Genomic DNA, 14,548 nt, shown 5'->3' with positions numbered 1-14,548 from the left:
CTGGAGAATATATTTAATACTTACAGATGATTATAATGTCAGTGAATTGATCAAAAGGAGTCTGAGTGTTCCAGGCAGATACACATCAGACTGAATGATACACATTAAGAATAATATTCTTCAGCTGTATACAAAACATATTTTCGCTTAGTGAATTCAGTATGTGTCAAATACTCTCTGTGTTGTGCACCAAAGTGGGAAATAAGTGACAATCACTTAAAGGTATAAACAATTGTAGAAAGTCATAAGAAAGACCTCAGAAAGGAATTTTCAATATATGAACCATACTTTGTATATTAAGTATAGGCTTGTCATAGCAGTGGAACAGAATCCTCAACTGCTTTGGCAAATTGATACAGAACTGTCATTTGTTTTCAGTTTATCCAGGGGTAAAGAAATCCTTCAACCAGATAATTAAACTGTGCAAAATTTCAGTTAGTGATATGTGACATGTTCTTAGAAAACAAAATATCCTAAAATTAATTATTTCATTTTTCCTAGGGGAAAAATGTGCTATAAAAGATCTATTCTGAAGTATATGCTAAAATGATAGTGTTCATTTTAAAAATATCATAGAAAAATTAGATATTACTTGGAGAATATTATTTAAGGAAACCATTAAAAATGAAATGTCTTTTTATTCAAACACAGGTTACAACCATTCAGCAGACTGTAAAATCAATGTGATCATATTTGAATTTATTTATTTAAAAAATTGTAGTATAGTTGATATTAAGTTTCAGATACACAGCATAGTGGTTGATATGTAATCTTTATAGATTACATGTATAATATCAGAAAACAGGGCATCTGAGGGTTAGCATTTTACTTAAATTCTTTTTGCAAAGCTGTGTAAGTATATATATTTGTGTGTGTTTGCATGTACAGTAAATTACAATATAAAATGCATATCTCACCATATTTTGTGGTCAAAAATGTTTGAATGCCAAGTTTCTAACCTATCAAGGGATATATCAACAGAGCTTACAGCATGAATTAGTTAAAAATACTCACTTATTGGGTAACAGATAATACATGTAAGATATATTGTTTAGCTTTTCTAAACAAAAGCTACTGTAAAACATTTTCTCACTTTCTTGTCAGATTATACCTCCCTCAGTTTTACAGGAAGACTGTACAGAAGTCAGGGCCCAGAAATGAGAAACCACACACCAGTATTCAGTTTCATCCTCCAGGGATTAACAGATAACCTACAAATGCAGATTTTGACTTTTATATTTCTACTCATCACATACATGTTGAATATAATTGGAAACCTGGTCATCATAACCCTCATATTAGTGGATTCTCACCTTAAAACTGCGATGTACTTTTTTCTCCAAAATTTTTCCTTCTTAGAAATCTCATTCACTTCTGCCTGCATTCCTAGATTCTTATATAGTATATTAACAGGAGACAGGACCATTACTTATAATGCTTGCCTGTCCCAACTATTTTTTACATATATGTTTGGTGTAACAGAATTCTTTCTCTTGGCCACCATGTCCTATGATCGCTATGTAGCCATCTGCAAACCCCTGCATTACATGACCATCATGAACCACAGATTCTGCAAAATGCTTACCTTCTGCTGTTGGATAACCACATTCTTAATTGTTTTTCCACCATTTTGCTTGGGACTGAACCTGGAATTCTGTGACTCTGTCATTGATCACTTTTTTTGTGACTTTTATCCACTCCTGAAGATCTCATGCTCAGATCCATGGTTCATGGAAGAGATAACTCTTGTTTGCTGTGTGTTGATATTTATCATGACTCTTACATGTGTTGTTCTGTCCTACATATGTATCATCAGAACAGTTCTAAGATTCCCCTCTGCTAAGCAAAGGACAAAAGCTTTTTCCACCTGTTCTTCCCACTTTATTGTGGTTTCTATCACCTATGGCAGCTGCATCTTTGTCTATATCAAACCTTCATCAAAAGATGAAGTGACTATTAATAAGCAAGTAGTAATACTTACAACTTCCATTTCCCCCATGTTAAACCCATTTATTTATACTCTGAGGAACAAACAAGTGAAACAAGCATTTAAAGATTTACTCAAAAGAATTCTACTGGTCTCAAAGAACTAAGAGAATGTTGAAGTCAGGTTCCCTAAACAATTTTCAGATTGCCGGGAGAAATATCAATAACCTCAGATACGCAGATGACACTACCCTTATGGCAGAAAGTGAAGAGAAACTAAAAAGCCTCTTGATGAAAGTGAAAGTGGAGAGTGGAAAAGTTGGCTTAAAGCTCAACATTCAGAAAACTAAGATCATGGCATCCGATCCCACCACTTCATGGGAAATAGATGGGGAAACAGTGGAAACAGTGTCAGACTTTATTTTTGGGGGCTCCAAAATCACTGCAGATGGTGACTGCAGCCATGAAATTAAAAGACGCTTACTCCTTGGAAGGAAAGTTATGACCAACCTAGATAGCATATTCAAAAGCAGAGACATTACTTTGCCAGCAAAGCTTCATCTAGTCAAGGCTATGGTTTTTCCTGTGGTCATGTATGGATGTGAGAGTTGAACTGTGAAGAAGGCTGAGCGCTGAAGAATTGATGCTTTTGAAGTGTGGTGTTGGAGCAGACTCTTGAGAGTCCCTTGGACTGCAAGGAGATCCAAGCAGTCCATTCTGAAGGAGATCAGCCCTGGGATTTCTTTGGAAGGAATGATGCTGAAGCTGAAACTCCAGTACTTTGGCCACCTCATGCAAAGAGTTGACTCATTGGAAAATAATCTGATGCTGGGAGGGATTGGGGGCAAGAGGAGAAGGGGACGACAGAGGATGAGATGGCTGGATGGCATCACTGACTCGATGGATGTGAGTCTGAGTGAACTCCGGGAGTTGGTGATGGACAGGGAGGCCTGGCGTGCTGTGATTCATGGGGTCGCAAAGAGTCGAACACGACTGATCGACTGATCTGATCTGATCTTATATCCTCTATTGTCTCTTCCTAAGTGAAATCTGGTCTTCCTTTCTGATTAAGTCATTTCTATAGTTCCCTTCTGTATAGAAATTCCAGATGTTTGAGCTGGGTTTAGAAAAGGGACGGGAACTGGAGATCAAATTGCCAACATTTGCTGAATCATAAAGAAAGCAAGGGAATTCCAGAAAAGCATCTATCTTTATTTCATTGACTACACTAAAGTCTTTGTGTGGATCATAACAAACTATGGAAAATTCTTAAAGAGGTGGGAATTCCAGAGCAGCTTACGTGTCTCCTGAAAAACCTGTATGCAGGTCAAGAAGCAACAGTCAGAATCATGTATGGAACAACCGACCGGTTCAGGATTGAGGAAAGAGTACAACAAGGCTGTTTATTGTCATCCTGTTTATTTAACTTATACATAGAGCACATCGTGTGAAATACCAGGCTGGATGAGTTAGAAGCTGGAATCAAGACTGCTGGGAGAAATGTCAACAACCTCAGATATGCAGATGACACCACTCTAATGGCAGAAAGCAAAGAGGACCTAAAGAGCCTCTTGATGAAGGTGAAGGAGAGTGAAAAAGCCAGCTTAAAATTCAATTGGAAAAAAAAAAAAAAGCTAAGATCATGACAAACCTAGACAGTGTGTTAAAAAGCAAAGACATCACTTTGCTTACAAAGTCCCATATAGTCAAGGCAATGGTCTTTCCAGTTGTCAATGACAGATGTGAGAGCTGGACAATAAAGAAGGCAGAGCACCGAAGTATTGATGGTTTCTAATTGTGGTGCTGGAGAAGACTCTTGAGAGTCCCTTGGACTGCAAGGAGATCAAACCAGTCAATCTTAAAGGAAATAAACCCTCAATACTCTTTGGAAGGACTGATGCTGAAGCTGAAGCTCCAACACTTCTACTACCTGATGCGTACAGCTGACTCATCGAAAAAGACCCTGATGCTGGGACAGATTGAAGGCAGAAGGAGAAGAGGGCCACAGAGGATGAGATGGTATAATGGGATCACTAATTCAATGGACATGAACTTAGGCAAACTCTGGGAAATGGTGAGGGACAGGGAAGCCTAGGTTGCTGCAGTCCATGGCGTCACAAAGTGTCAGACATGACTTGGTGACTGAACAACAATAGCCCCCTTATAAATCAAATCTTTGAGAATTGCAAACTTTACCAAAAAAATAAAGAAAATCTAAGGAAGTCCTCCCTCTCAAACATTCTTTCACAGTGCTGAAAATATTACATATAATTTTTCAAAAAAAAGTACTCAAATGAGGAAAGAAATAATATTAAAAAGAAAGAATACTATTTTCACTGGTAACAAGGAAAAAATTCTCAAAATTATAAAGCAATATTTTGTATGGGGAGGGAGGTTGGAGTGGGGTTCAGGATGGGGAACACGTGTACACCCGTGGTGGATACGTGTTGATGTATGGCAAAACCAATACAATATTGTAAAGTAAAAATAATAATAATAAGATTAAAAAATTTTAAAAAAAGAAAGAAATATGACCCAGAGGGATGGTACGGGGAGGGAGGAGGGAGAAGGGTTCAGGATAGGGAACACGTGTATACCTGTGGCAGGTTCACGTTGATATATGGCAAAACCAATACAATATTGTAAAGTTAAAAAATAAAATAAAATTTTAAAAAATTTTTCAAAAAAGCCTTTACCAATAAGAAAGCCTTAAGTCAAAATTTACATATTTATTGTATTTATTAAATGCATCTAAACAATATGAAAGCTATTTTTAAATTACCAATAACCAATACAATATTGTAAAGTTAAAAATTTTTTAAAGACAAAAAACTTACCAATAAAACATAGATTAAAGATAGAAATGCCTTTGTAATGTCTGCTAAGGATTAAATCCTGTGTTGAAGTTTCATAAAAGAGATTGACACTATTGTAACTACTGAAATGTTAAATCATAAAGACAAAGCAGAAAGTCTAAGGAACCCCACAGGGCTAGATAAATAAATAAGCAGCAACCCAAATATGCAGGAGATGGGGAAAATGTGCATACTAATTTCAGTAAAATGATTTATTTATTTTTGAAAATGAAAACTTAGTCATTCCAAGAGTTCAAAATATGCACCCAATTACAGCTCTCAAGAAAAGAACAGCATTTAATTACTTGTTAAATTCCTCACCATCTTGAACTTTCAGAATCAGCCTACTTTAATGTCCTTTGACGTTTGCTCTCTTACCTGACTTTATTTATTATGGCACCTGCAGGCAGGAATTTTCCACTCATTTCAGCTACACAATTCCAGGGTCCTCCATTTTAAATGACATTTCCACAAGAAATCTTTTGCTGATATTGTCTTATTCTTCCTCCACCAACATGACCATCAAGACTAGATTAGTCTTACTCATCCACACCTGTCATCACTTATCTGCTGCTCTCATATCTCTTATCAAACTACACTTTCATGTTTGCTTGTTCTTTATTCCAAGTTCTTACTCTATTCTAAGTGGTAAATGCCTTGGAGAAGTTTAACCCATGTGTCAAATTCTAGACTCTCTTATTCCTGGCACCTAGACAAATATTGGTTATGCAATAAATCATCTTTTGACATGGTGATTTGAGTGCTTCTGATAATGCAAAATGAGAAATTTTATAGGAACATGAAAAATACAAAAGTAACGTTAGGGATCTTTAAGCTTTGTAATGAAATAGTATATAAGCCAAAATTTATTAAAAATTGATAGTAAAAATTCATAATACTGATAAATCTGAAAATTACCCCACACACTTTAGTCATAATTTTCACTGGAAAAATATGGAGAAATAAAAGTTAAAATAAGTAAACTATCATTAGCAAGTGACATAACTAGGATCCAAAACTATTTTTATTGATTTTGAATGGAGCTATTTTTTTTGTTTGTTTGTTTTGCTTTTTTTTTAATTAATTTTATTTTATTTTTAAACCTTACATAATTGTATTAGTTTTGCCAAATATCAAAATGAATCCACCACAGGTATACATGTGTTCCCCATCCTGAACCCTCCTCCCTCCTCCCTCCCCATACCATCCCTCTGGGTCGTCCCAGTGCACCAGCCCCAAGCATCCAGCATCGTGCATTGAACCTGGACTGGCATCTCATTTCATACATGACATTTCACATGTTTCAATGCCATTCTCCCAAATCTTCGCACCCTCTCCCTCTCCCACAGAGTCCATAAGACTGTTCTATACATCAGTGTCTCTTTTGCTGTCTCGTATACAGGGTTATCGTTACCATCTTTCTAAATTCCATATATATGCGTTAGTATACTGTATTGGTGTTTTTCCTTCTGGCTTACTTCACTCTGTATAATAGCTCCATTCATCTATTAGTGATGAATGGAGCTATTTTATCAAGTAACTGTACCTGCCTCAGCAGAGGCATCGAGAGAGTTTCAAGGAAGAGCCCAAAGAATAATTACTAGTACTAAAATTGAGCGAGATGTGTCATAAACAAAATACAAACATAAAATGTTGGGTTTTCCAACATGGCTCAGTAGTAAAGTGTCTGCCTGCCAATGCAGGAGATCCAGGAGACTCAGTAGACACGGGATTGATCCCAGGGTCAGGAAGATCCCCTGGAGAAGAAAATGGCAACCTGCTCCACTATTCTTTTCTGGAGAATCCCATAGACAGAGAAGCCTGGAAGGCTAGAGTCCATGGGGTCGTAGGGTGCACATGACTGAGCAACTGAGCACAAAGTATTTATACATTAATTATATATTAATAATTATTTGGTAATAATAAATGATATTTAGTCAGTTCAGTTCAGTAGCTCAGTTGTGTCCAACTCTTGGTGACCCCATGGACTGCAGCATGCTAGGCTTCCCTATCCATCTCCAACTCCCAGAGCTTGCTCAAACTCACGTCCATCGAATCAGTAATTCCATACAACCATCTCATCCTCAGTCATCCCCTTCACCTCCTGCTTTCAATCCTTCCCAGCATCAGGGTCTTTTCCAATGAGTCAGTTCTTCGCATCAGGTGGCCAAAGTATTGGAGTTTCAGCTTCAGTATTAGTCCTTCCAATGAATATTCAGGATTCCTTAGGATTGACTGGTTGGATCTCCTTGCAGGCCAAGGGACTCCCAAGAATCTTCCCCAGCACCACAATTCAAAAGCATCAGTTCTTTGGTGCTCAGCTTTCTTTATAGTCCAACTCTCACATCCATACATGACTACTGGAAAAACCATAGCTCTGACTAGACGGACCTTTGTTGGCAAAGTAATGTCTCTGCTTTTAAATTTGCTGTCTAGGTTGGTCATAGCTTTTCTTCCAAGGAGTACTGCTGCTACTGCTGCTAAGTCACTTCAGTCATGTCCGACTCTGTGCGACTCCATAGACAGCAGCCCACCAGGCTCCCCCGTCCCGGGGATTCTCCAGGCAAGAACACTGGAGTAGGTTGCCATTTCCTTCTCCAATGCATGAAAGTGAAAAGTGAAAGTGAAGTCACTCAGTCGTGTCCGACCCTCAGCAACTCCATGGACTGCAGCCTTCCAGGCTCCTCCGTCCATGGAATTTTCCAGGCAAGAGTACTGGAGTAGGGTGCCATTGCCTTCTCCTCCAAGGAGTAAGTGTCTTTTAATTTCATGGCTGCAGTCACCATCTGCAGTGATTTTAGAGCGCAAAAAAAATAAAGTCTGTCACTGTTTCGATTGTTTCCCCATCTACTTGCTATGAAGTGATGGGACCAGATGCCATGATCTTAGTTTTTTGAATGTTGAGCTTTAAGCCTGCCTTTTCATTCTCTCACTTTCATCAAGAGGCTCTTTAGCTCCTCTTCGCTTTCTACCACAAGGGTGATATGATCGGCATATCTGAGATTATTGATATTTCTCCCAGTAATATTGATTCCAGCTTGTGCTTCAACCAGCCTTGCATATTGCTTGATGTACTCTGCATGTAAGATAAGTAAGCAGGGTAACAGCATACAGCCTTGATGCACTCCTTTCGTGATTGGGAACCAGTCTGTTGTTCCATGTCCAGTTCTAACTATTGCTTCTTGACTTGCATACAGATTTCTCAGGAGGTAGGTTAGGTGGTTTGGTATTCCCATCTCTTAAAGGATTTTCCACAGTTTGCTGTAATCTACAACAGTCAAAGGATTTGGCATAGTCAATAAAGCAGAAGTAGATAATTGTCTAAATTCTCTTGCTTTTTCAATGATCCAGCGAAAGTTGGCAATTTGATCTCCGGTTCCTCTTACTTTCTAAATCCAGCTGGAACATCTGGAAGCTCATAGTTCATGTACTGTTGAATCCCAGCTTGGAAAATTTTGAGCATTACTTTGCTAGCATATGAGATGAGCGCAATTGTGGGATAGTTTGAACATTCTTTGGCATTGCCCTCCTTTGGGATTGGAATGAAAACTAACCTTTTCCAGTCCTTTGGCCACTGCTGAGTTTTTAAAATTTGCTGACATATTGAGTGAAAAAAGCAGCACTTTCACAACATCATCTTGTAGGATTTGAAAGACCTCAACTGGAATTCCATCACCTCCACTAGCTTTGTTCATAGTGATGCTTCCTAAGGCCCACTTGCCCTCGCACACCAGGATGTCTGGCTCTAGGTGAGTGATCACACGATTATGATTGGGTCATGAAAATCTTTTTTGCACAGTTCTTCTGTGTATTCTTGCCACCTCTTCTTAATATCTTCTGCTTCTGTTAGGTCCATAACATTTCTGTCCTTTATTCAGCCCATCTTTGCATGAAATGCTCCCTTGGTATCTCTAATTCTCTTGAAGAGATCTCTAGTTTTTCCCATTCTATAATTTTCCTCTATTTCTTTGCATTGATCACTGAGAAAAGCTTTCTTATCTCTCCTTGCTATTCTTTGGAACTCTGCATTCAAATGGGTATATCCTTTCTTTTCTCCTTTAACTTTCACTTTTCTCAGCTATTTGTAAGGTCTTCTCAGGCAACCTTTGCCTTTTTGCATTTCTTTTTCTTGGGGATGGTCTTGATCATGGCCTCCTGTACAATGTCACAAAACTCCATCCATAGTTCTTCAGGCACTCTGTCTATCAGATCTAGTCCCTTAAATCTATTTGTCACTTCCACTGTATAATCGGAAGGGATTTGACTTAGGTCATACCTGAATGGTCTAGTGGTTTTCCCTACTTATTTCAACTTAAGTCTGAATTTGGCAATAAGAAGTTCATGATCTGAGCCACAGTCAGCTCCCAGTGTTGTTTGCTGACTGTATAAAGCTTCTCCATCATTGGCTGCAAAAAAATACAATCAATCTGATTTGGGTATTGACACTTCTGGTGATGTTCATGTGTAGAGTTTTTTCTTGTGTTGTTGGAAGAGGGTGTTTGCTAAGACCAGTGCTTTCTCTTTGCAAAACCCTGTTAGCCTTTGCCCTGCTTCATTTTGTACTCCAAGGCCAAATTTGCCTGTTACTCCAGGTATCTCTTCACTTCCTACTTTTGAATTCCAGTCCCCCATGATGAAAAGGACATTTTTGAGGGGTGTTAGTTCTAGAAGGTCTTGTAGGTCTTCATAGAACCATTCAACTTCAGCTTCTTCAGCATTGCTGGTTGGAGCATAGACTTGGATTACTGTGATATTGAATGGTATGTCTTGGAAATGAACAGAGATCATTCTGTCGTTTTTTGAGATTGTACCCAGGTACTGCTTTTTGGACTCTTTTGTTGACTGTGAGGTCTACTTCATTTCTTCTAAAGGATTCTTGCCCACAGTAGTATATATAATGGTCATCTGAGTTAAATTTACCCATCGCAATCCATTTTAGTTTCCTAAAATGTCAATGTACACTCTTTCCATCTCCTGTTTGACCACTTCCAGTTTACCTTGATTCATGGACCTAATATTCCAGGATCCTATGCAATATTGCTCTTTACATTATCAGGCTTTACTTCCATCACCAGTCACATCCACAAATGGGCATTGTTTTTCCTTTGGCTCCGTCTCTTAATTCTTTCTGGAGTTATTTCTCCACTCTTCTCTAGTAGTATATTGGGCACCTACCAACCTAGGGAGTTCATCTTTCAGTTTCATATCTTTTACTGATCACTGAAGAAGTTCCAAAGAATAGAAAGGAGAGACAAAAAGCCTTCCTCAGTGATGAACACACTGGTCATAGCAAACACCCTCTTCCTGGAGTGCACACAGTTTTGTTTGAGCCCACTGAGCATCTCTGGAGCGTATGGGGTTTGATTCTAAATGAGATTTCACCCCTCCTACCATCTTGCTGGGGCTTCTCCTTTGTCCTTGGATGTGGGTTATCTTTTGTTGGTGGGATCCAACATTCTCCTATTGATGGTTGTTCAGCAGTGAGTTGTAATTCTGGGGGTCTCACAGGAGATGATGAGGGCAGGTCCTTCTACTCTGTCATCTTGTGAGAACTTAAATGATATTATTGTAATAGGATAAATACAATAAAAACTGCAAGATTAAATAAAAATCAGAGTACCATCACCCTGATTATTTAATTTGTATGCCGAGTACATCATGTGAAATGTCAGACTGGATGAAGCACAAACTGGAATCAAGATTGCTGGAGACATATCAATAACCTCAGATATGCAGATGACATGACCATTATGGCAGAAAGCAAAGAGGAACTAAAGAGCTTCTTGATGAAAGTGAAAGAGAAGAGAGGGGAAAGCTGGCTTAAAACTCAGCATTCAAAAAATGAAGATCAAGCCATCCGGTCCCATCACTTCATGGTAAATAGATGGGGAAACAGTGGCAGTCTTTATTTTCTTGGGCTCCAAAATCACTGTGGATGGTGACTGCAGACATGAAATTAAAAGACGCTTGCTCCTTGGAAGAAAAGCTATGACCAACCTAGACAGCATATGAAAAAACAGAGACATTACTTTGCCAACAAAGGTCCACCTAGTCAAAGCTATGGTTTTGCCAGTAGTCATGTATGGATGTGACAGTTGGACCATAAAGAAGGCTGGGTGCCAAAGGATTGATGCTTTTGTACTGTGGTGTTGGAGAAGACTCTTGAGAGTCCCTTGGACTGCAAGGAGATCAAACCAGTTAATCCCAAAGGAAATTAGTCCTGAATATTCACTGGAAGGACTGATGGTGAAGGTGAAACTCCAATACTTTGGCCACCTGATGCAAAGAACTGACTCATTGGAAAAGGCCCTGATGGTGGGAAAGGTTGAAGGCATGGGGAGCCCTTAGAGATGACAGAGGATGAAATGGTGGGATGGCATCACTGACTCGATGGACATGAGTTTGAGCAAGCTCTAGGAGTTGGTGATGGACAGGGAAGCCTGGCGTGCTGCACTCCATGGGGCTGCAAAGAGACACAACAGAGTGACTGAACTGAATTGAGAGTGCCAATATATAGAATTAAAGAGCAAGAGAAAATGAAAAAAGTAGTACAAGCAAGAGAAAAGGAAAAAAGAAAAAAAGGGGCTTTGTAATTTGTATCTTCAATGTCATTGAGAAAAACCTGCCTCCAGAAACATTTCTTGGTGCTGATCATCTGTCCTCCTAAGGCACAGACTTCAAATGTCAATCTGTCTAGACCCCACAGGTTCCCTGGTTAAATTCATTCTTTGTCACTCAAGGAAGGCCTAGGAGGCTAAAGGTTTTTTTAAAATCAAGAGGCAGGCAGAGGATGTGGTAGGCATGACGGTGGGCGGGGAAAGGGGAGGTCTGTTCCAGGGAGGCCCAGATGGGTCCTGCTTGGTTATAAAATGTCCAAGTCTGCACTGACTCTTCTAGAAAACTTAAGGATGAGGGAATAGTTTACAACTCATCTTGTGAGTCCAGTATCTCTCTGATATGAGAACAAATATTTTATTAAAAAAAGAAAGAAAGAAAGAAAACTACAGACCCATATCCTCTTGAACATAGTTGAAAAAATTCTTAACAAAACTTTAATAAATTGAATTCACATATATTTTAGAAAAGTTAATGCACCATGGCCAACTGGTAGATGAAAAGAAACTAAGTTGAAGCCAGAGAAGTGTGCTGGGGTGAAAGCAGACTTCAGAGGGGCACAGGTCCTGGCTCCAGCCCTATCTGAGCCACTTACCAGTTGTGTGACCTCAGAGGAAGGATGATGGTGGTGATCATGATGCTCTCTCCCATTTCTTAAGCACATGCTATGTGCATGGTGTCAGGTGCTTAAATACTTCCTCTCTCTTAATCCTAAAATCAATCATGTGAAGTTCATATTATCCAAATATTACCAAATTGGAATTTGAACACATATCAGGATTCAATGAGACAACAACACTAAGTAGTTGGCACAGCACTGCCTGGCACATTAGACAAACTTTTCCATACCTACCTATCTAACCCCATATCTAAATTACTGTTACTCTATAGTCTGACTCTATATACCCTGTAAATCAGAATTGTACTTTGGTCAGAGAGATCCTTCAGTAGACTGACTTGGAACCAAGCAGATCCATATTCAAATTCTTATTACATAATTTATTTGCTACCTGATATGAAGAAGCCACTTAATTCTCTGAAATTCTCTGGGACTTTTGACCTATCAAGTGGCTTACCTACCTTGCCATTAGGATTAATTAGATTGTGTGTAGAACCCAGTGTAGCATCTGATAAGAGCAAGTGTTCAATGATACATGGCTGTTGCTATGGTAACAAGGTTAGTAACATAAAAGCTATGACAAGGACAGTGTATTGACAAGCAAAGACATCACTTTGCCAACAAAGGTCTGTATAGTCAAAGCTATGGTTGTTCCAGTAGTCATGTAGATGTGAAAGTCATACTGTAAAAAAGGCTGAGCACCGAAGACTTGATGCTGGACAACACTCTTGAGAGTCCCTTTGGACAGCAAGAATATCAAACCAGTCAGTCCCAAAGGAAATCAACCCTGAATATTCTCTGGAAAGACTGATGCTAAAGTTGAAGCTCCAATACTTTGGGCACCTGATGCGAAGAGCCAACTCCTTGGAAAAGACCCTGATGCTAGGAAAGATTGAGGGCAGGATAGAAGGGAGTGACAGAGGATGAGATGGTTGGATGGCATCACTGACTCAATGGATATAAGTTTGAGCAAACTCCAGGAGATAGATAAGGACAAGGAAGTGTGGCATGCTACAGTTCATGGGGTATCAAAGAATTAGACACAACTTGGCGACTGAACAAACAACAATAATACAATAATTAGGTATGTAGCCTTAGATAATAATAGATTTCAACAAAAAAAAAATCCTTCGGGAATTTCTCAAAATCTTTGAGTGCTTGAATGAGAGGTTTTCCAACTTCTGTGCCCATCTGGGACCAAAAATGTTCAGTCTTCTTGCAGATTTTAAAAGGTTGATTTAAACAATCAACATTTTAAAATTATTTTCTCTGTAATGCTTTAATCTTTTATTTTTGACTATCATTTAACCTAGCAGCAATGAAAATTTGGATTCATATTTTTACAAAAGATAGTTGATAAATGAGGTTGTGTGACTCATACTGCAAGACTTCATGAGCCTTATAAAGTCAGCTGGACCTCCTTTCAGTACTGCCTGATGTGTTGATTAGAACTGTCCCTGTCAAATGGTTCTTTGTACATAAGAATAAATTGCTTAGATTCATCCATATATGATAAAAATATGAATCTAAATTTAGTCAAAATTAAATCTAATTAATACATGAGAAGAAACTAGGCACTAGAGAAATAATTTCAGTGATCCTGCAAGTAAGCAATCAGTTAAATAAACAAGGACATTCTATACTAAAATGACTTCATTTCACCATCAATTAAAGTTAAAAAAAATTACATCATTATAAGAATAGACAGATACTACACTTGATCTTAGCCAAAACCACCACAATATTGTAAAGTAATTAGCCTCCAATTAAAATAAATTTTAAAAAAATAAATAAAATGCCGGGGGAAAAAAATAGACAGAAAGTGGTAAGTAACCTAACAACTGAACAAGATAAAGAATTTCCTTTGGATTTTGATTCACACACCTAATAGTAAAAATAAAAATAAAAAATAAAAAACACCTTTATGTGAACCAGGAAAGTATGAATACACTCTGAATATGAGAATCTATTTTGACTTACTGATATATGGGACAACAGCATGGTGGAAGTAAAAGAACATTTTCTTATCAGTTAGCTACACCTACTGATACCAGGGTTTCCCTGGTAGCTCAGCTAGGAAAGAATACACCTGCAATGCAGAAGACCCTGGTTCAATTCCTGGGTCAGGAAGATCTGCTGGAGAAGGGATAGGCTACCCACTCCAGGATCCTTGGGCTTCCCTGGTGACTCGGCACGTAAAGAATTCACCTCCAATGTGGGAGGCCTGGGTTGGGAAGGTCCCCTTGAAAAGGAAACAGCTACCCACTCCAGTATTTTGGCCTGGAGAATTTCATGGACTATACAGTCCATTGGGTCACAAATAGTTGGACACAACTGAGTGATTTTCCCTTCCCTCCACCTACTGATAAACTTGTGAATAAAATAAAATGTATGTATGGGTAAAATGCTATAAGGTGAAATGACAGTCAAAAAATAAATGATTAGAAGGTGACAGAGGAAAATAATTTTAGTATGTTGCTAATTATGACATCTGAGAAATGGGTACTTTTCCATTAACTATTATGTCTTTTCT

General features: G+C 38.5%; 1 protein-coding gene across 1 annotated transcript; it reads left to right on the top strand.

The window, feature by feature from the left end:
- The first annotated feature begins 1,157 nt into the window (after nucleotides 1–1,157).
- On the top strand, nucleotides 1,158–2,093 carry LOC133248859 (olfactory receptor 6C2-like). Its single transcript, XM_061419146.1, has one exon. It carries the CDS (start codon nucleotides 1,158–1,160, stop codon nucleotides 2,091–2,093), a length of 936 nt encoding a protein of 311 aa, XP_061275130.1.
- The last annotated feature ends 12,455 nt before the right edge of the window (nucleotides 2,094–14,548 follow it).

Source organism: Bos javanicus, chromosome 5, assembly GCF_032452875.1.
Source record: "Bos javanicus breed banteng chromosome 5, ARS-OSU_banteng_1.0, whole genome shotgun sequence".
NCBI classification, from domain to species: domain Eukaryota; kingdom Metazoa; phylum Chordata; class Mammalia; order Artiodactyla; family Bovidae; genus Bos; species Bos javanicus.
Note: the sequence above shows the minus strand (reverse complement) of the source record. Positions and strands in the feature narration are given on the sequence as shown.

Coding starts and splice junctions, on each gene's coding strand:
- LOC133248859 (XM_061419146.1), top strand. CDS start 1,158: ATGAGAAACCACACACCAGTATTCAGTTTCATCCTCCAGGGATTAACA.